Source organism: Heliconius melpomene, chromosome 12 (genome assembly GCF_056956725.1).
Source record: "Heliconius melpomene rosina isolate 202511_hmr_F chromosome 12, ASM5695672v1, whole genome shotgun sequence".
NCBI classification, from domain to species: domain Eukaryota; kingdom Metazoa; phylum Arthropoda; class Insecta; order Lepidoptera; family Nymphalidae; genus Heliconius; species Heliconius melpomene.
Window position 1 is genome coordinate 12,095,879 of NC_140400.1, and position 22,003 is coordinate 12,117,881.

The 22,003-nt window shown below is 32.7% G+C and overlaps 2 protein-coding genes across 3 annotated transcripts in view; one reads left to right on the plus strand and one right to left on the minus strand.

Annotated features, from left to right (window-relative positions):
• The first annotated feature begins 128 nt into the window (after window positions 1-128).
• LOC146533918 (tripartite motif-containing protein 3-like) lies at window positions 129-15,175 on the plus strand. 2 transcript variants are annotated; one of them, XM_085193774.1, is made up of 12 exons: window positions 129-745; window positions 2,804-2,913; window positions 3,094-3,731; window positions 3,877-4,117; window positions 5,218-5,380; window positions 6,050-6,226; window positions 6,696-6,799; window positions 7,251-7,336; window positions 7,789-7,947; window positions 8,141-8,273; window positions 8,775-9,025; window positions 9,443-15,175. In XM_085193774.1, the coding sequence occupies exons 1-11, from the start codon at window positions 726-728 to the stop codon at window positions 9,020-9,022; spliced, it is 2,079 nt and encodes a 692-aa protein (XP_085049900.1). In that variant the 5' UTR covers window positions 129-725; the 3' UTR covers window positions 9,023-9,025; window positions 9,443-15,175. The 2 variants fall into 2 exon arrangements, with proteins under 2 accessions (XP_085049900.1, XP_085049901.1); XM_085193775.1 differs by lacking the exon at window positions 2,804-2,913.
• Window positions 15,176-17,512: 2,337 nt separating this feature from the next.
• Window positions 17,513-22,003, minus strand: part of LOC146533919 (transducin beta-like protein 2) — a 52,571-nt gene continuing 48,080 nt past the window's right edge. The window contains exon 6 of the mRNA XM_085193903.1: window positions 17,513-19,169. Within this exon, the coding sequence (XP_085050029.1) occupies window positions 18,955-19,169 (215 nt within the window). The 3' untranslated portion in view covers window positions 17,513-18,954. The remainder of the gene's footprint in view (window positions 19,170-22,003) is intronic.

Genomic DNA, 22,003 nt, shown 5'->3' on the forward strand with positions numbered 1-22,003 from the left:
TTCGATAGGAATTTTCGATTTATTATAAGCGTACATATCTATAGTATTTAATATTTTTTTAATTATATATTATAATTATAAATATGCATTTATCCACTTCATATTCATAATTTGCTGTGTATCGAAGAATAAAAAAAAAAGTTCGTTTGTAGTTTCTATGTAACATTTTACATTATTGTGACTTAAACGCATCAACTGCAACAGTATTAGTTATCTGTGTTGACAGTTGACGTTTTCATACATTGTTTAATGGTTGACACAAAAATAGTTTTGATAAATATTTGGAAACAAAACCAATTCAAATGTTAACATATCTAAAATGTTATTATAACAATACAATTTTTTTAGTTCGGTGATTAACGGGTTAAATTAACTATGTTTTATAATTATATGAAATTATAGCGCCCTTTCTTTGTCATGAAAATAGTTTTCTATATTATCGATCGATTACGAAAGACTATTCAACTATACTTATATTGTTTTGTACATAGAAGCCTATTTTAATTTAACTTCAACATTTCAATATACTCGAGATTATTTTGTGATATACCGCATCGAGCTGCTTTTTATGGAATGCTAACGTGGTAAACGAATATGTGTTCACGATCTCGCTTCACGGTTATATTAGGGTTCTATTTATTTTAAAAAAAGAACACGATTTAAGGTGAGCTTTCGTCTCTTAAATCATGAGATAAATTACTGAAGTGTGCCTGGAATTTGCGTCCATGTATTGTTGTTCTTTCCTGTGAGTATTTTTTGTTTATCTTTGTATAAGTAATTTTCAAATTTTGTTATTTAGTATATTTACATTGTATCACAATTTGTTTTACTATCATTTCATTTTTGTGAATACTATGGATTTTCACTTTCTTTATTTTTTATTTTATACAAGCTTTCCTTCATGTTACAAGTAATCTTCTGTATTTTCTATGTGCCAAAATTAGAGTTCTAAACATAAATATCACTGTCAATGAACTTGGCACAACACTACCAATAGCTGGCATTGCCTTAACTTCCTAGACAATTTGTACTACTAATTATAATAAATTATAAGTACTACATATAATTTATTATATTAAAAAAAATCAAATATACCAAACAAAGTAACTGTTTCTATAAAACATAAAAAGAATTAAACTTCTAATAAATCAAAACATATTTTAGTAATAAAAATGTAATTTGAGCATTGTTTCATACATTTTTTTTATGACAAACATCATTCAATTGAAGCCAATGAAATAAATCAAGAGCAATCTGCCTGGATTGGTGATTCACATATAACAGAGTACTGTGCATATTATCTTATATTTAGTGAGCAGGTTAAATTAATTATGCTTTAATAATAGTTGTCTGCTTAATTTGCTTCTCTGTATATATAATATAAAATAACAATATTTATATTCCCCATTTAGCGGGGTAGTCATAGGGAACCTACCTACTCCATTCCCACATATTTTGAGATATTATATGAACAGCTAAGCAATGCCGAGCTTACAAAAAAAGGAAAAAAAACATTCCTCCTAGTAGAAATTTAACGTACAACCAATGCATTTACAATCAAACACTCTGCTACTACACCTTCACTGTATATAATAAAAAATTATAGATAATAGATTCTTAATGTGTAATTTTATTAACATAATAAATATGTACTCGAACATTCTTAACTTTATACTCATAGTAAATGTTTCACAATCTATGTGCTGCTTCTAATAGTGTGCTTAACAAGCATGATCTTGTCTTGTAAAAAAATATAACTAACATATAACTTCACTTTTGATATATTGTTTATAACATTGTTTGGTATTATTATGTTTTAGAGAAAAAGCTGAAGTTGATGAAAAGTTTCAAAATAAATTTTATTAAGCAAAAAAGATCATAAATAGCTTTGTAATATTAATACTTAAATATAAGATATTTATAATCTATCTTCAAATGTTTTATTAAATATAAAAAAAAGTAATGTACAATTATACAATTAAAAAAATTAGATAGGAATTTTGAGGCCAGAGCAATGGCACAATATCTGCCTGTGCATATGATGATTGCTTGTTTGAATCCCACTTAAGGGAATCAATTATTTTTACTTCTTGGCACTGAATTGAGTTCTGCCACTTGATATTTGCAATGTCTGGAAAATGGACTGAAAATTGACTGACAATCATTCTCCACAGTCCATCAATTTGCATTACCTGCTGTATGCAGGAAACAGAGCACATCTAAATATAAGTAGGAATTTAATCTAAGAAACAACTTAGAACTACTGTTGTTATACATATTTACTTAATATGGAGATATTGCATTTATGTGAGCAGCACAGTTGTGATAGGGAAAGGCAGTGGTAGATTATTATTCTGTTTAGTTGTTCTTGCATGACAGTCTTTTAAAACTTTTTAGTTACTCAGTTTTGTCAAAATGTTGGCAAATGAAAAAAAATTATAACTTTGGTTATTCCTCATCCATATAAATAATCATAACAAATCATCAACACCAGTAATAAGAATCATAACAAATTAAACTATAGTTATTTATTTCATTTAGTCACAATTGCAATACAATTTCCTTTTCATTATCAAATATCCGTTTAAATGTGTGACATATTGGCATATTGCTAGCATATTGTCTTTTATTAAAATGAATATCATTACATTGTATTGAGTAAACAGATTTAAATACTGCTTTAAATTTATTAAAAAATATTTTCAACATAATTCAATAAATAAAAATCATAATAATATGACGGATACAAACAATGGAAGTAGTTCTACTCGTATATAGAGTTACATTTTATGTTGTGGAACAGTTCACGGCTGGGCGTCGGGATGGCGAGCATGAGCTCCACGCTCGTCGAGACGGTGTCCATCAACTATGAGGATTTCAATGAGAGTTTCCTCACTTGCGGCACATGTTTATGTTGGTACACCTATATATTATGCACATCATGTTTTAATATCATTTCTAATCACCAAACACTATCAATTTTGTTTATATTTTAATATTTTCGATACCTACCCCTTGTCTTAATATTAATTTAATGAAATATTGTTATTATTTTTCGTTTATATATCTATAAAATGTTTATTCCATTCGCAGGCACTTACGACGGAGGAGAACATACACCTAAACTTTTACCGTGTTCGCATACGGTCTGCTTGCACTGTCTTACTCGAATAGCGGCCTCTCAGACAAGGGACGCGGGTAGTTTTAGATGTCCTATATGCCGCGAATTAATCACTATACCCCGCGGTGGAGTGCCAGCACTGCCACCATCCTTTCTAGTAAACCAGTTGTTAGATTTAATGGCCAGACAAAGAAGAGAAGTCATACCTCAGTGCAGTTCACATCCCGGGAGGGAGTTGCTCTTCTGCGAGACGTGCGATTGCGTTTTCTGCAGACATTGTGCGGACGGTCCGCATAGTGATACACCTTGTGATCATACAGTGGTGCCATTTTCTATAGCCTTAAAGAGAATGTCAGAAATATTGTTATATAGAGCCAATGAGTGCCTAAGTAAGCTAGGATCGGCGAGAGATGCCGTGGCGAGTGAGCTGAGAAGACTGGAGGCTGCGGCTACGGCGGCGGATGAAGCGATTGATAGACATTTCGCGGAACTAAGGGCGGCCTTAGATAAACGTCATAGTGAATTGAAGTCTGCTGCCGCAGCTGCTGCCACTCATAAAAGAAAGCTACTTGAGGAGCAATTAAAATTGATTGATGCTGAGAAAGCAAAGGTAAAGTGCTATACACTTTTGTATCAAACATTAATTACGTCAATTTGAAGTGTTTACATAAATAACTAAACAAAAACATACCAGTTAATAACTTCAGGAATCGCGATGTTTGAAAAACTAAAATATAAATAGTATAACATTTCAGGTAGAAGCAGAATGTTCAGGTCTACAACAGCAAGTAGAAGTAAGAGAAGTGAGCAGCCGTGCCGCAGCCCTAGGAGCCAGACTAGGAGATGCCGCCGCGTTGGCAGAACCTAGGGAAAACGCTTTCTTAGCTGTGGACTTCGCTCATAACGACGCTCAACAAAGATTTGCCGAAGCCCTAACGGAGTTGGGAAGGGTCAGAACTAGTACAACGTTCCCTGGATTGTGTACTTTGTCTTTAGGTTAGTATAATACTAGTGATACATAAATTGTAGCCTATGTATTATTTTGATATATAGGTACCTAAGCTGCTGATGTCGTTGTAAAGATTCATCTAAATTCGTTCAGTAGATATTGCGTAAAAAGGGAACAAACACCTATCCTCATAAACTTTCACATTTATAATATTAGTAGGACAAGATTACCTGCGACTTCGTACGTGTTATGGACAAAATAATAAAAAAATAGGCTTTAAGAATTTTTAAATCCAAAACACTTCAGTTTCGGAGATTAGCGCGTTCAACCAAACGAACTCTTCATTTTATATAATATGGAGGTTATCTCGTGTGTGCTATTTTTGAAATGTAAATATCGTTTACACTGTACATGTTTATCTCTGCACTCTGCAGTTTGTTTTACGAGTTGTTTATGTTAGAATAAGTTTAGAGTGGTTTGTTGGAATATGTTACACCATTTGATAATAAACGCTTCTAACATAATTAGTAATATTAAAAAGAACCGTAGTCGTTTATTTCCTCGTTTATTAGTGAAACAATATAAACATTGAATATTAAGCATGTTTCTTTTAATTAATTACTTAGGTATATTTTTAGCACGGTGTCTAATTGTAAACGCAACGATTGTGGGTTCATATCCCACTAAAAAGAATGAGTTATATTTATTGTTTTGCTCTTATAATAAGATAAAGCGCGGTTTTGAGTTCCGCCGCTTAACATGCAGCTTCTCAAAAATTGGGTAGATAACGGGGAACAGTGTATTAACATTATTCCCCGTTATCTACGGTGGTTATTATGGTGTATTAACGTTACGTTGCCTTTGCTATATTCGGTAAAACCCTTAAGCAAAAAAAAAGAGAATAAATGGTAAAACCGTCTTCTATAGTTTAAATAATCTATTGAAATACAAATCAATATTGATTGAAACATTAATCATCAAGGTAGCTAAATAATTATTTAACAGAGAATGCACCATCTTAATACTAAACTTCCTCTGCCTGCTCTTCTATGTGCGAGATACAACGTGAAGCTAAAATAAAAGAAGAAAAAATAAATAAATCTATTTTAACACCGGTTATGATCGTTTATTGTGTGTTTATGATCAGAGTCGGCCTGCGTGTCGGGTCTGGAGCTGGTTGTGGTGCTGCGCACGGTGGACTATCACGGCGAGGCGCGCAGCACGGGCGGCGACCCCGTCACCGCCGCCGCCACGCTCGACGATGCGCCGCTGCCTTGCACCGTCACCGACCTCGACTCTGGACTCTATAGGTGAGGGGCTAAACGTGGATAAATATATGATTTTACTTAGCAATGGATGTCAATGTGGTGGACTTTCCGATTTTTATTAAGTACTAACAGATAACCTATTTAAAAACTTTACAAATGCTTAGTATACTGATAAGTTTAGCTTTTAAAATATTATATAAAATTTTTATAAATGTGATTTTGGATAAATCAACGAGCCTGAAAAAGAAATAAAAAATTAGATGCTTTGCATCTCAATTTCCGTATAGCATCTAGCAGTAAGTGGAAAAAATCACGCAATTCTCCGCTTCCCTTTGAATCCTGATTTAGGTTTTTAGGATTTGATCATGAGCAAACCTACAACAATGCTACCCTTTATTTTTGCCTGAGCGTGCAAATGGAAAGAATACATTCCGCCGAGTAGGAATCAAATTCACGACATCGCATTTACAGGCAGTCTCTAGGTCTAATATTGCTCCCCTTAAAAGCCTAAATCAAAAAGCGTGACGAAGTGTTGAAAAAGAAGTGAATTCCAAATTTTTGTTTACGTTCTATAATATTTAGGCCTAAAACTCCTAAAATCTAGGTGTAAATATATACGTCACACAGGCGGTGTAGGGAGGTCGGTCGATCGACTTTATGGAGTGCCCATGATATCTTAATTTAAAAGTAAAAAATAGTTTCGTTTGCCAGGATCTCAATGCGTCCGTGGTCGGCGGGTGCGGTGTGCGTGCGCGTGCTGGTGTTCTCGCGCGGCGTGCGAGACTCGCCGCTGCGCGCCACCGTGCTGCCGGCGGCAGGCGCGCTGCGCGTGTGGGGCGCCCGCGGCAGCGGCAAGGAGCAGCTGAGCCAGCCCGTCGCCGTCGCCAGGTGAGTCCTCTACTTGACACGCAAACTCCCGGGGTCTCATGTGTTCCTGGTACATGGGCGCGGTAACGAAATAATAGACCTCTTCAATCTCTACTTTTACCCTAGAAAAATGCATAAGAATAAAACTGTACTACACAGACTGTATAATCTGTGTAATTAAATGTATTATGTCAGTGTTCCTAATCCACAAGAATTACTCATATGGCTTTACTATGATGTAAATCTATCAGATTATAGCATACAACTATCCTTTGTGTAGGTTACATTAAAAAGCTATGCTAATAATGCGTTTTGCTCGCTTAAACGATACTCATTTGTAATCTTACACTTTTCAATTTGATGTTTTTTTTAAATAAAATGATAATTTATTGTTTTATTATTATTATCTAAAACAGAAAAAGTTTAATGTCAGGTTTAGTTGAACGAAGATGATTTTTTTTTATTTATTTTCTATATGTTGTTATTGCAGATGTCCAAAACGCCGGGAAATTTATGTCTTAGATGCTGGCAACTCCAGGGTCAAAGTGCTGGATGACGAAACGTTTGCTTTTAAAACGCATATTGTTAACGATGGTAAATATTTATATTCTTTAGAAATTATATAACAAAATATTAGATTATAAATGATGAATGAGAGATTGTTCATAGGGTGGCTTTAAGTTCAATTTCCCACTCAGTAAATTTTTGAATATTTTTTTGATTTTCTAAATCAATTTATTTTTTAAATAAAGAGCGGAACGTGGAGAACAGAGTGATATATGTTTAAGTTGGTTCCGACTTCTTTTATTATGAAGTCCAATGATATTAATTTCAACCTAATATAATTAAGTTATAAGTTAAAATTTACTTTTTGAAATGCTTGCCTCTGGTGTCGAGGCAAATCGCGACGTTGAGTTTCGTCACTTAACATGAAATGCATCCAGAATTCGGCGGAAAGTAGAAAACGGAGTGTCTTAACATTAAGTAATACTCTACTATAAGCGGGATGCAACGTGAAGCTGATAAATATTATTTCTTGTTTAAGGTTTAGCAGGACGAAGTTGCACCGGCATAGCAGTTACTTCTGAAGGCGTAGTAGTCGTCAACTGGAGGACGAGGACACTGACTGAAGTCTGTATTTATTACTTATTATTCTTTTTGATGCATTTCCTATAAATTATAATTTTTTCTGGATATTTAATCTTTATTTTTTATTCTCATAAAATATTGAATGTTGGAAATTAAAAAAAATAATAAAATGACTTCCTTGTTTTAAAAGAAAATAATTGTGAAGAGATAGTTTTATATTCTTGTTATAAATATGATAACTACAAAAAATAATGGACCTCAGTTATTTATTACGGCACACCGTACCCACTCTGGGTTATTGAATTATTTTAATTTTCTCTCTCTGGTTACAAGATAAAATGTGACGTTTAACACTAGCCTTGAATCTTTACAAAACCAATAGATGTTTTACTATTGACTATTTTTTTAATTTTTTATAGTGGTTTATTAAGACCTTGGGATTTAATTTAGACACTTCAAAAATATATTCAATAGTAGTCTTATTGTATTGTCAGATGAACGGCGATGGTGTTACGGTGCGCACTATACGGTCGGACCGGCTGGTAGAGCCGGTGTGCGTCGCCGCGCACGCCCCTTCGCGCCGCATCGCCGTCGCGGACAACGGCGCGCGCACCGTGTTTGTGTTTGACGAGCGCGGGGACATCGAGAGGGAGGTGGGTGTGTGCGAGTATAATGAGGAACGAAGTATCTTCAAACTAGGTTCCCTCTGCCTACCCTAGTATATGCGGAATACACCGTAATGCTGAAAAAAGAACACAAATATGATCTCTCTCTTTCTACATTAATTAAATTCTAAGGAAATTATATCGTGATGTATAAATATATTTTTATATTTTCTGTGTGCAGATAGGTAACGGCGACCTGGGCCTAGTGGGCGGGCTGGCGCTGACGGAGGAACTAGTGGTGGTGGCGGACGCGGCCGTGCGAGTCTACGACGCGGACGGCGCCCTGCTGGACACACTCGCGCCGATACCTAAAGGTACAGGACGACAAACAACTAATGATGATGGTGACGATATAAAGTCATGTACAGTCCGCTAGGTCTAGGCTGAGCTTTGCATTTGTGTGAGTGTTCATATACCGCGTAGTACCATTTGGACTTCTTTTACGGGTGCAGCATACAAGGTGTTCATATCATTTTACGCGGAACGGCCAATGTGCTGTGGCCACCTTGAAGATAGAAAATAATTTTCAAGACATTGCATGTTGAGTGGCGGAACTTAACGCCGCATTTTCGCAATCCTGTTACCCGCACCAGGAATTCAATATAATTAATTCCCCTGAATGGGAATAGAATCTAAATGTTGCCACTGACCTAAAATTAAAATTTTTGTTGCGCGTCTGGTGGGATCTTTTTTGCAGAACTACCTTTCGAGCTGACGATAGCGACATGTTCATTTGGCGATTCAACAGTGCTTGCATTTGTCTAATTAAACAAAGAATATTTCGAATCTGAATGAACCTTAATATAAATTTCCAGGGCGCGGCGGATACGGCGGCATAGCGCTCGAGCGCACAGACAGCGGATACGTCATAGTCTGCGCGCGCTCAGTTCGCGGGCGGCCCGCGCTCGTCACCTTAGAGGCTAACGGGGGCAAGACGGTGGCGGCCTGCGAGCTCGCGGACAAGCGCCCGAGACGCATCGCAGGACTCGCCTTGTTGCCGAGACGGAGGGTGCTACTGGCTGATCTGGCTGGAGATTGTCTGCGATTACATACATATTGGTGAATGGTAAGTATGGTATACACGTATGTCTAGGGACAGAAAGTGGTGGACCTGCATTAATTGCACTAGGGGAAAACAAAGGCAAGATGGGGGCAAGGTAAATTTTTTAGGCAAGCATTATTAGTTAATTTTTACACATTTGGGAATAAGATATTTGTTTATTGATGAAGCCTAATGGTAATTTTCGTTGAAGTATGTATATCCAATGTAAACCTTACCTTTTTAAGCTTGATCTTAATAATATATGTTAGAAAGTAATAGTTGCAATTCTTGTTTTTACAATAAAGATTTTTTTACGTATTTCTAAACATGTCTAATATGAATTTATATCTAAGGTTATGCTCATTGTTCAATAAAAATCCAGAATATTACATAACGCAAACTAGAACGAACTTAAACTTTAAAAAATCCAATTATTTTCAGAAAACCAGTTGAAACGACCCGGAGTTAAACCCCGCGGCGGCGGTAACGAATTCATGCTAGTCCAACACACTGCAACCTTGGCCATATCTCGAGCGACCGTACCAAAGTCATTAAGTGCGTGCACTGCGATTAGTACTTACAGTATTTATTTCATTTAAGTCCTAAAGTGTTTTTTTTTATATGGCAATGTATTGTTTTGCATCAAAAATTTATAATAATTTTGTTTTTTTTTTATTCACTCTATTTTTCAGTAATATAAATAAAAAATACATAGATTTTCAAAAATGTCATCTTTATTCTTTTTTATCTGTTATGGCTATGTGCATTATAAAATAGCATACAATACATTGCCACTAAAGTCTCATTTTAAGTTTAATTTTTAATACTTTTTTTTACGGATTCGATGTCAATCATTGATGTCTTTCTTTGTTTCGCGCATTTTAGCGTGTACCCTTAGTCAGTGTTTTAGCTTAGTTAAGAATTTCTTTATATTGGCGTTTAATCTTAATTTACTCGAATACTAACGCGTACTTAGTTATATCGAAATACGAATTATATTTGAAAACGAATTACAATCATTCTCCATAGCAATATTAATATAATAAAAGGAAATAAACGTTAAATGGTTAACATGACATATTAAATAAGAATAGCAATAAAATATCGGCCATTACACACTACTTAACGATAACATGCTAGGAACTCATGACAATATTTAAATTGGATAATGAATCATTAGACGAAGTTTGTGCCTATATATATGTATATCGTTTACTATTAGTGTAACATTTTGTCGCGATCGTTTAGGCGTGCCAAATTCTGAATTACGATAGAAGACATTAAATATGTGCTCATTATAATTCTATAATAATATTTTTTATTCAAAAAGCATTAAATATGACTGAAAATACGACGGATGTCAGTTCTATTCTTATTAAAGGGAATGAGTTGGTTTCATTTTTTTCGCTCTGGTATCAAACATAGCATTGAGTTCTGCCACTCAACATGCAATGTCTCAAAAATTTGAAGATATGTACGTGGATAACGGAATTACTTAACATTGGATTTCCTCCTTCCTTCCCCTTCCCTCCTGCCTTCCTTCCCCTTCCCTCCTGCCTTCCTTGCTATATGTGGGATACAACATTGTCTAAATACTGAATAGATTACATTACAATATTTCAATTAAATGTAAAATTTCTAATTCATTTTTCTAAAAAAATAATTTGGTATCTATTTAATTTAAAAAAATACATATCTGCTACTTAAATTGAATTGCTTTCTTTTGATATTATAAAAAAGACCTCAATTGAATTGAATACAAATAATATATTACAGTTTATTATAAAAGCGGTATTTTTTTGAAAATCTAATACACTGGCAAAAAAAATATTTCCGTAATTCAGAATAAGGTAAACAATATTTTTGTAATATAAGGGTTATACATAATAATTAATATATAAATTCAGCCAAATGTCAAATTTTAAAATTCAGTAGATTTCAATTAAATGAAATATTAACTATTATAAAATTACACATCTCACAAACAAAAACTTGATAAACTCTCAAAATTTATGGTTTTCTTTAGTTGGAGATATCTAATGTATATTGTGTTCTTTAAATATGTGTTACTTAATAACAATAACTCAGTGACCTCTTTCCATGAACCACAAGATGAGTGCACATTTTAACCTCGTTGTGTTCTGGAGGTACTAAATCAATCCCAGTTATAACTACAACGTAAATAATAGTCGTTACCCATAATTATAAACAATAACAATAACTAACAGCAAACGATTCCTTGTAACTGGATGCTTTACCAGTTTTCAAGAATATTAACAGGATAAAAATATGTAATTGATATTTATCGAATGTCATTCAGGATAGCTGCCAATTAATTTAATAATTTAATTATTAACATTGAATAGAGCAACTGTTGAGTTTCTTGCTCAGCAGAACTGTCTTTAGAACGTATATTACGTTTATCTCTATCAAGGAAAGACTTAAAAAAATACAATGCTTAAAGAAATTCAATATATTTTGTTTTTATTTAACGTTGCATGATATTAATATGCAAATATATAATATATATATATACTATTTCAAAGAACACGATATCATTACAAAAACTTTATCTGTCTATTCTATATACTTAATATTTCGGTGAGTGTTACCACATTCAAAATTTGTTCTGCACGTGAAACCTAAAAAGTCACCGTATTCGTTTCTTTATAACAAAATCTTTCAATTTCTTTCAAAATCTTATTAAAACTCACTGAATTTTAATTGTTAATTTTATTTATGTTCTAAAACTAAAATAATGACACCTAAATAAAATAAATAACCTAGCAGCAGTAATGATAAGCTTACAATTTTCCTCACAGTTTGATCACATGGCGTGTTTTAGACGTTCTCTTTAATCTATTACAGCTAGAGCTAGTTTAATTTTTGTTGTCATAAAAATATACCATAATACATTTGAGTCCGTTGTGGCGTAATGCCGAGGATTTGACTGTGGATGCGACACGGTGGTAAGAATACAGCGCGGCCAACGTTGCAAGAATTATATTTCCAACCTTTGCCTGCCCTGTAATATGCGGGAAAGAGCGTAAAACTTAACAAATATTACATACGTACGATTGGGTCAAATAATTATATATATTTTTATGACATGTTAAAATTAATCATTAAACTTAGGAGTACTGTTTAACTTTTGCTCAATGAGAACGAAACACCATATCACACAAAAAGCTTCCATTTTGCTAGATTTTAGATGAATTACAAATTAATCTGCATTTAATATAATATTAGACATTATTAGCAATTTATTCATTTGTTGTTGTTATCCATTGTAATAGTGAAGCATATATAATATGGAGAAAGGAGTCTCATATCATTAGGTTCTCCAAAACCTTCTTAAAAATATTCTATATATCTATAAACATCCTGTAGTTCAGTCGCACGTTTAATACAATAATGTAATAAGCCAGATTTAGCTAAACTATCGATCGTCATTTCATTCTTAATTTATATTTTTTGGACAATATGCATATATTTTTCTTAATCTGTTAATATTGTGCCTAGGTTTTTTTTAGGTCGTAACAAAATTTGATTTAAGTTTTTGAAAAATCCTTTAAGACACTATTGGAATTTTGGCAACACAAGTAGATTTGCCCCTAACCTAAAATATAAATTTTTATGCTATCTCTATAGATCAATACTATTATTACTACTTATGTCTGACCTTAAATGGCTTGTTTACTGATTACTGTGCCACGTAGTCTTAATATAATTTTCCCTCATGTAATACAACAATTATATAATTACATTTCTCAAAAGAAGTTATTAAAACAATTAAATTGTATGCGGAAATCTTATTTACGAAATCTTGATCGCGTCTTCTGCAATCCTTCAGAAGGTGCAAAATGGGGCAATTTGTAAGATTAACCTTGCTACAGTGGCGTAGCTAGGGTATTTGCTGCCCGGTGCGGCTCGGGGGACTTGATGCCCCTTTCCTGTTGATGAGTTCTAAAAAAAAAGGTAATCATCGACGATGACTTCTAAAAAAAACAAAAAAACTTATCGTCAACTTTGATCCCTCTTTTCTCTTGATGAGTTCTAAAAAAAAAACAAAGTGATCGTCAATGTTGACTTCTAAAAAAAAAAACGTAATCGTCGACGTTGACTTCTAAAAAAACGTGATCGTGGACGTTGAGTTCTAAAAAAACAAAGTGATCGTCGACTTTGATACCCCTTTCCTTTTGATGCCCGGTGCGGCTTAGAGGACTTGATCCCCTTTAAAATGGTATAAAGTCTAAAAAACAAAGAAAAAAACACACTAATCGCCGACTTTGATGCCCTTTTCCTGTTGATGCCCGGTGCGACCGCACCGCTCGCACCCCCCTAGCTACGCCACTGCCTTGCTATGAAATGATAATCATTTTCTTATGTGATATTCCTTTAATAGAACAACAGTTGTAAAAAACTTAATACTAGTTCATAATTAACATATTATATGTATGTTCTGCTGTCAGTCACATTTTTTGTAATATAACCAGTCGGTGTATACGTTATAGTTTGATATAATTAATTACCATATTGTTTCTTTGGTTTTTTTTTTATATATAAGCGAACCTAATATTTTATGATCTACGAATTTTTTTTGAACATCGATAAAATAAAATGTCTGTAGTTTTTAATCTTGGTCTCAATATGTTACAATGCACGTATATTTTATAAAAAGATCTGAAATTAAAAAAAACACTATAATTAATTATAATATAGACCTATTATCCTTTTTGCCGCGATTGTCTTACAAATCGAATCAACAATTATAATTTTTTCTAGTTGCTTTCAAAATCTTATGTAATATGACAATTATATGTATGTTTCTGGTTACAAAAAACTGTTATTCTTCAAACAGCAATACTAAAATTGCAGTAAATTTATTAAAAAACGACATTATTATCATATGTTTTTTTTCTATACAATTAACCTTCACGATAAGCAGATGTCATTATTTAAAGTACCGGTGGTCAAAAGATTTGGGTTTTTTGTCTACTATCAAAGTTGCGGCGGTTCTTTCATAATATCAAATATTGGATTAATGAACATTTATGTTTGCATACAAATATTGTTGTATTTAACCGTGCGATAAAGCAATAAAGCCTTAAATGTTAGGAGTCGTCTACACTTGTGATTTCTACCAATCTGTTTATTACGAAAACAACGAATGTAGATCTTCTTTGTTTTCAGTTAATCATAAAAAACATATAATTATTATCAAAAATTGTTTCACTTTTCTTTATGAAATTATGTCAATCCTTTCGCTGTCACCTGACTTTTTGAACTGGCACTAGATCACCATACAAAATGAAGTTGGAAAACTTGTAATTACAAAGAACCACGAAATATATTACAATAACGGTACAGTATTGGCAATAGCGCATTTTTCTTTCTTGTGGTCACCGTGGTTTAGCATTTTCTTGGTGCAATTATTAAATAATGAGTTCTACATACAAATTCTTGAGAGTCAACGGTATCCACCAATAACACGTGATCTACATGTGGACACTACTATGTCAGCGAAAGGTATACCTTAAATATATTTTAAATTGAATTGAATTATAAACATATTACTAGAAATCCAGTATGGGCGGGCCTTCAACGTGGTTACCACCTCTATATGAATTAGCAAATGATTGTTATCTTATCTGTTAGCAAACAGTTTAATGTTGTGAGTTTGTTCCTTGTGATTGTGAAATTTGTTAATGTTTCTTGTATTGTATTGTTTCTTATTGTACGCATTACCCATGCATATTGTATTGTACTTTGTCACAAACTACCCACAAATCACTGCCTCTAGGGTTATACGCATTTATAGATTTGAAACTATTAGTGAATATCGACATCGGCAATTGGTACAAAAGTAATTTGTGATCTAAACCTATATTAAGTATAAAATGAATATATTATTTTGCGAAAATAAAGTGACCTGTCATATTTTATTTCGAAACTGAAAAATCTATTTTGACATCAAAAAAAATATTTTTGCAAATCAAGTGGAATTGATTCGTTAAAACATTACCTAGTTCTAGTACATCTATCATGAAGCTAAATTAAGATATGAATATTTATCAGAAGCTGTGGAACTGTACTTAAATTATAATCACAGAGTATCTCAGTGTATTAATAATGTCACTTATGCGAAATAAAATAAAGAAATAAATCCATAACGTAGTCTTTATTTTCCTCTCCTTTCATATCATGTACAAAAATTGAATTTATTTTTTTAATTTTACACGTTGAATTTACAGAAAATGCAAAAAATAAAAAGAGGCATTGTATTAATATGAGAAGTGTAATAACCAAAAAAATATTACTCTTCAAATGAATGTAAAAAAATAATGTTGATAATAAATGGATTTACCTGTATTAAATCTCTCGTACAATGTTGAACCGAAGGATAGTACATTTTAGGAAAAAGCAGAGTCATGATGATTGAGTTCTTATTTTATAATATTATTATTAGCTGAGTTCATGTCATGACGGAATAAGTTAATTAATAAATTAATTATTTGAACATTTTCCTAGTAAGTTCTTACCTTTTGCCAGCACAATGTTAATGTGATATCCAGAAATGGACAGAAAGTAAAGAACGGAAGTGGGGTTTAGTTATGAGAAAAAATAAAAAAAATACATAATAAATAAAAGGGGAAAACAATAAAACAATTTCAAGAACTACTTACCAGAGAATTATGTACCTATAAAAATGTCATAATATAATTTATACACTATTATTTACCTTCATAAAGGAAAAGTACCTATGTAGTTCTGCTCTGTAAGAGTACTATGACAAATAACATTAAAATTAAATTAACCAATTAAAGTCTGGTTAAATAAAAATCCGGCGTTGAGTTACGCCGGTCAATAGACATTATCTAAGGAATAAGTGGAAAAATGCGTGGCCTTGCAGTAAATTAGCTCCGCTAACCCTATTTAATGCCAGAATTTATGCGAATATATGTAATTATTTATTTAATTAATAATGGTTAGTATTCGTAATCTATCATATTATGTACACAAATACAAGTTCAGACGTTTTCATCTTATTTATAAATAAATGCAGGGACGTTGCGTCATATAACTTACGTTAAAGGATAAATAAAACAATATCTTTGCGTAGTCGCTTATTGCGTTAAATATATATACTTTGTATATATATTTGTATCTAAACGTACTACTTCTATAGAAAATATAATTTAAGAAAGGTCAATTGTGGCTTGGGGGCACCGGCATGTGATGGTAAATGCGACAGGTTAAGGATTCGATTCCCACTCGAGGAAATTTTATTTAATATTTTATTTTCTTCACTTTGATGTCGAGACAAAGCGCGGCGTTAAGATAATAGGTATATTTAATATTTCACAAAAATTAATATTTTTTAGTAAAATGTAATTTAAAAATATATCCATTAGATTTAATTTTGTCTATTCATTAACATATTATGTAAGTATATACAATATACATACATATCTGGAGGCCAGTCATGCTGCAAGGGCACAATGTGTGACTGTAAACGCAACTGGTTGAGGGTTCGATCCCCGGTCGAGGAAATTAAATATTTATTAAAATTATATTTTCATTTCTTCGCCCTGCTGTCGAAGCTGAAAAAAAGCATCTAATAAACTAATAAAGGAATTATGAAATAATTATCGTCGCCAATCGTTATCTTAACTGTGTGTGTGTTATCACGATATGGTTTACAAATTACCATTTAACAGAACAAAGTGATTTACAATATTTATCTTTCATATTAAATCCTTTGATGATTACTTGAAGTGTTTACGTTACTCCGGTTAAATAAAAATCCGGCGTTGAGTTACGCCGGTCAATAGACATTATCTAAGGAATAAGTGGAAAAATGCGTGGCCTTGCAGTAAATTAGCTCCGCTAACCCAATTTAATGCCAGAATTTATGCGAATATATGTAATTATTTATTTAATTAATAATGGTTAGTATTCGTAATCTATCATATTATGTACACAAATACAAGTTCAGACGTTTTCATCTTATTTATAAATAAATGCAGGGACGTTGCGTCATATAACTTACGTTAAAGGATAAATAAAACAATATCTTTGCGTAGTCGCTTATTGCGTTAAATATATATACTTTGTATATATATTTGTATCTAAACGTACTACTTCTATAGAAAATATAATTTAAGAAAGGTCAATTGTGGCTTGGGGGCACCGGCATGTGATGGTAAATGCGACAGGTTAAGGATTCGATTCCCACTCGAGGAAATTTTATTTAATATTTTATTTTCTTCACTTTGATGTCGAGACAAAGCGCGGCGTTAAGTTGAACTGAACAGAGTGTCTTGACATTATGTTCCCTCTGCCTACCCTGCCTGAACCTGAAAAATTAAATAAATGGATGGTAAATATTTTCAAATTTATTCGTGATATGAATAAGTACCTTGTTAACGCAACATCTGTAAACTACACATAAATATAAAACATTTAAATAGGTAGACAGACATACATATGTAAATAACAATAGCAAAATGTATAAGAAATCAGTATTTATTAAAAATATACACCAGAGATCTCCAAACTTATGAATAAAACGGATGAATTATGTATGCGGAGAGGTCTATTTAACGACTACATTATATTTATTTTGAAATACAATATGTAGGAACTATTAGAGAACATTTTAAGTATGGCGTTAAAACAAACCAGATTATTTTAAAATAAAATCTAAATATATGAATAAAACATTAACATTATCGAAGTGTTTTCGAACCGTTACACACAAATACTGTGTAAACTATGTGCCGTACATACGGGACATTCAAAATACGATATAAAATAATGAAAAAAGTTTAAGATTATAGGTATATTCAATATTTCACAAAGACTAATATTTTTTAATAAAATGTAATTTAAAAATATATCAATTAGATTTAATTTAGTATATTCATTAACATATTATTATGTAAGTATATACATACACGTCTGGAGGCCAGTCATGCCGCAGGGGCAAAAGTGTGAATGTAAACGCGACTGGTTGAGGGTTCGAACCCCGGTCGAGGAAACTAAATATTTATTTAAATTTATATTTTCATTTCTTCACACTGGTGTCGAAGCTGGAAAAAAGTATCTAATAACGGAATTACGAAGTAATTATCGTCGCCAATCGTTATCTTAACTGTGTGTGTTATCACGATAATTATGGTTTACAAATTACCATTTAACAGAATAAAGTGATTTACAATATTTATCTTTCATATTAAAGTCTTTGATGATTAGTTGAAGTATTACGTTACTCATATATGTACATAATGGGAAATGCCCACTGACAAGTCGTACCGTACGATTCCTACGCAGAATTGACAAGAAAATTATTAGAATTTGAATCGTACGCTTTACTAAAAATATAAACAAATGTATGTATTTACTTAATTTATATAAATAAAAGACATACGCTTTAGATATAGTTAAGAAAATTAACTAAAATAGTACCATATAAAAAAAATATACTAAAATTTCATTGTCACTGATATAATGATTAATTGTTTTACGATACATTATAATATAGTTAGTATACAGTTTTATAGTCTAAGGACTATATACATACATACATACATATATTTGGACCAAAGTGACAAATATCATTTTATAAAATACAAGACAGTACATTTTTAATATTTTCATAGTTTATGAATAAAAAAGATAAAATAAGTGCAATTTGTAATTTTATTTTAAATTATAATAAAAATTCTTACATTAATAATAGAAAAAAATCTTTACATGATGACTTTAAATATGTTTACAACAAAACATATACCTTGTATAGGTAGACATATAATAAAACAATAAATGCATAATAAGACAATTTAGTCTTAAATATAATATAACTAACATTAATAGAGAAAAATAAAAATGTAACTAAAACATTTCAAAACGTAAACATTACCAGTAATAACTACTTAATATAAGCAAGTCTACTTGCCAAACTTCGCGAGAGTCGCCTTGCAGTCTTTGATGGTGTTATTGAGACGCTCCACGGTCGCGGAAGTCTGTTTCGAGCTGAGGAGCCTCGAACAGCTGTTGATCGTCGTATAGTACCCGCATACGTTGTGAAGGACCCTCACTGCGCGGTCGCCGCAAACGTATAGATACTTGCCCGCCGGGTCGAAGCTCATCTGGTTTATCAAACCTGGAAATAATATTTACTGTCTGTATTTATTTTTATAATACATATTTATAATATAAGTACTTTGTCAAGTCAAGGTTAATTTAAATTATAACGAAAAGAAACGATCTAGAGGTAACCTACAAAAGTTACTTGACTCATTTGTCATCGTCGATTAGAAGGCACAATAAAACGAATAACTTGACGCTTGCTTAAAAATAAACGCAAATAACATTTATAATTGAACGGAATAGTCATCTCTTGCTATGCATACAAATTTAATCATATTAGTATTATAAATATGAATATTACTTTGTTTGTTAATCTTTTACGCCAAAACTATACCGATTATAATGAGAATTTGCACACATATTCTTAAAGATATTAAAAAGGAGGTATCCTTTGACTATAATGAGAACGAAGCCGAGTTTGAATCTTTTGTACATAAATAAAAACACGAATGCTTTCGTAATTACGCGGGCGAAGCCGCGTGCGGGTCGCAAGTTTTATAATAAAAAACCAACGTCAGCGGCATGCGGGCACGATCGTATGCAAGTTTAACCGATGCTATTATAATTAACCAGTATATCATGGAACGTAGGTCACGTAAAGTATTCAGCGACTCCGCGACATATCGACCTTACTCCAAGTAGACAAAAGGACAGAGAATTTTATTTAAACCATGAAATAAATAAATATGTATTTGAATAAGACCTTCATTAATTGTAAATTAGGCAATTGTTTAGTTATTCATAAATGATAAAATAATATGGAAAACTTTTTTTCCACTAATTCATGACTATACGTACATATATGTAAGTATGTTATATTATAAACATAGGTCTGTTTCGTTTCCTATTAGTAGGGGCGGCGAAGAGGGGACTTTGTGGAGTCATTCGAGCGCATCAGATTAAGATACTGGGGATTCCTTGTACTCGGTTACGTACTTCCACCAAATATGAGCTTCCTATGTATAGCCGCGCGTCTAGGATAAAGGATCAGATTAGTAAAAAAAAATTGATCATCGGACATTCTCGAGCGCGTCAGATTAAGGTAGGGTAAGTTAGTTACATGCTAAATCGTGTATATTCCACTAATCTGACAATTTGAGAGTGACGCAAAGGAGGGAGAGGGCTCCAAAGTTGTAAAAAAAAAACGTTATCTGGACATTCTCGAGCGCTGCTAATTTTTTTTTTATTTTGAAGGGAATCATTCAAGGATTACGAAAAACATATAATCTGACAAATTCCACAAACCGAAGTAATAGAAATTGATTGATAAAGTTTAATATACCTAAGAATTGCATATATTCCTCTCACCGTATTTCTATTCCTATCGCACTCTTTTTTTATTTATTGGTCCCTAACTCATCAATGAAGATGATAAATTAAAAAAAATACTTGAAAAAAAAATTTTTTTTGTACTTTTTTTTTATAAATACAAGTATTCTATTTCAAACATACATTCTTTTAGTTACATTCTATTTCTTGAGCTTTTCTATTGATTGCGTTCAATGAATAAAAAAATTGAGGCCAGTCGTGGCGCAGTGGCACAAAGTGTGACAGTAAAACAGACTCGTTGTGGGTTGAATCTCCATTCCAGGAGATGAAATATTTATTGAAATTTATATTTCTATTTCTTCGCTCTGGTGTCGAGGCAAAACAGTGACGTTAAGTGCTGCTACTCAACACTCAATGTCTTCAAAATTTGGCAGAAAGTGGGGAACAGAGTGTCTTAACCTTAGGTTCCCTCTGCCTACCCTGCTGTGTGCGGGATACAACGTAAAGCTGACTTGTTTCTTGTATTGGTTTAAAAAAATATTAATAATTGTCAGATTAAGCAAGTCCCTTCAGATAATCGTCTGATTTTGAGATATCACGTCTAGGCCATGAAGATGAACCATATATATCTTAATCTGACGCGCTCGAGTATTTCAAGATGACGATTTTTTTTTGCATTTTCAAACAACGATTACGAGCTTGCGTCACATCCAAATCGTCAGATTATTACATAAGAGCTTTTTTTAGGTTCACTTAACACCCCCTTAGAAAATCTGACGCGCTCGATAATATTTTTTTTTTGCCATTTTTAACTCTTACGTACGACCACTTCCACCACGGAAACTGTCAGATTAACATATTTTCATGCTTAAGAAGACGTAGGCAATTGATGATATCAATATCTGACGCGCTCGAGTATGTCCATGGAACAGTTTTTTTTTACATTTTTGAAAATCTATAACCCCTCAACCCACCGGTGAAACGAAATTTTTTATATGACATTTTTTTCTTGTTATCATCTAAGCTTCGCAACCCAATAGGTCTCCATGACGCTCGAGTGACTCCACAGTTTGCTGCTTCGCCTCCCTAACTATATAAAGATCTGATCACATATTCATTATATGTAATGCATATGAAAATGACATTTTAAATTATTTATATATTTCAATATTTTTTACTTCGTGCCTCTATCACAACATAGAATAAGCAGAGAAAACGTAATGGTTGACGAAATCCAACGCAACATATTACCAGAGGGGAAAAATATTTTCGTCACAATGCTATCAAATCTAGCCAAGATAGCCGATAAGGTTAATTAATCGTATTTAAAAGCTATCATGAGGTCGATAAACAAAACAAACTCGTCAAGTCTGTGTTCCCAATGTTATTCCTGATTGCGTCACCCAGGGCTGCACTTATCAGTGCCACGTATACCTACTGAAGTGTATTACACGAACGAACTGTTCTATATTCAGAAAATCAATAAGGACGCCGATGTTCAATAATTCAGTTTCCGATAGCCTCGAGACGAGTTAAAAATAAATGCAGGAACATAACTGGAAAACATCGCCTCTAGTT

What these genes read in the sequence shown, in the direction of transcription:
- LOC146533918 (XM_085193774.1), top strand. Translation starts at nt 726, where the DNA reads ATGTATTGTTGTTCTTTCCT. An exon ending in TTGATGCTGAGAAAGCAAAG is followed by an intron (nt 3,732 to 3,876) that starts GTAAAGTGCTAT and finishes ATAACATTTCAG; the next exon opens with GTAGAAGCAGAATGTTCAGG. An exon ending in ACTCGCGCCGATACCTAAAG is followed by an intron (nt 8,274 to 8,774) that starts GTACAGGACGAC and finishes ATAAATTTCCAG; the next exon opens with GGCGCGGCGGATACGGCGGC.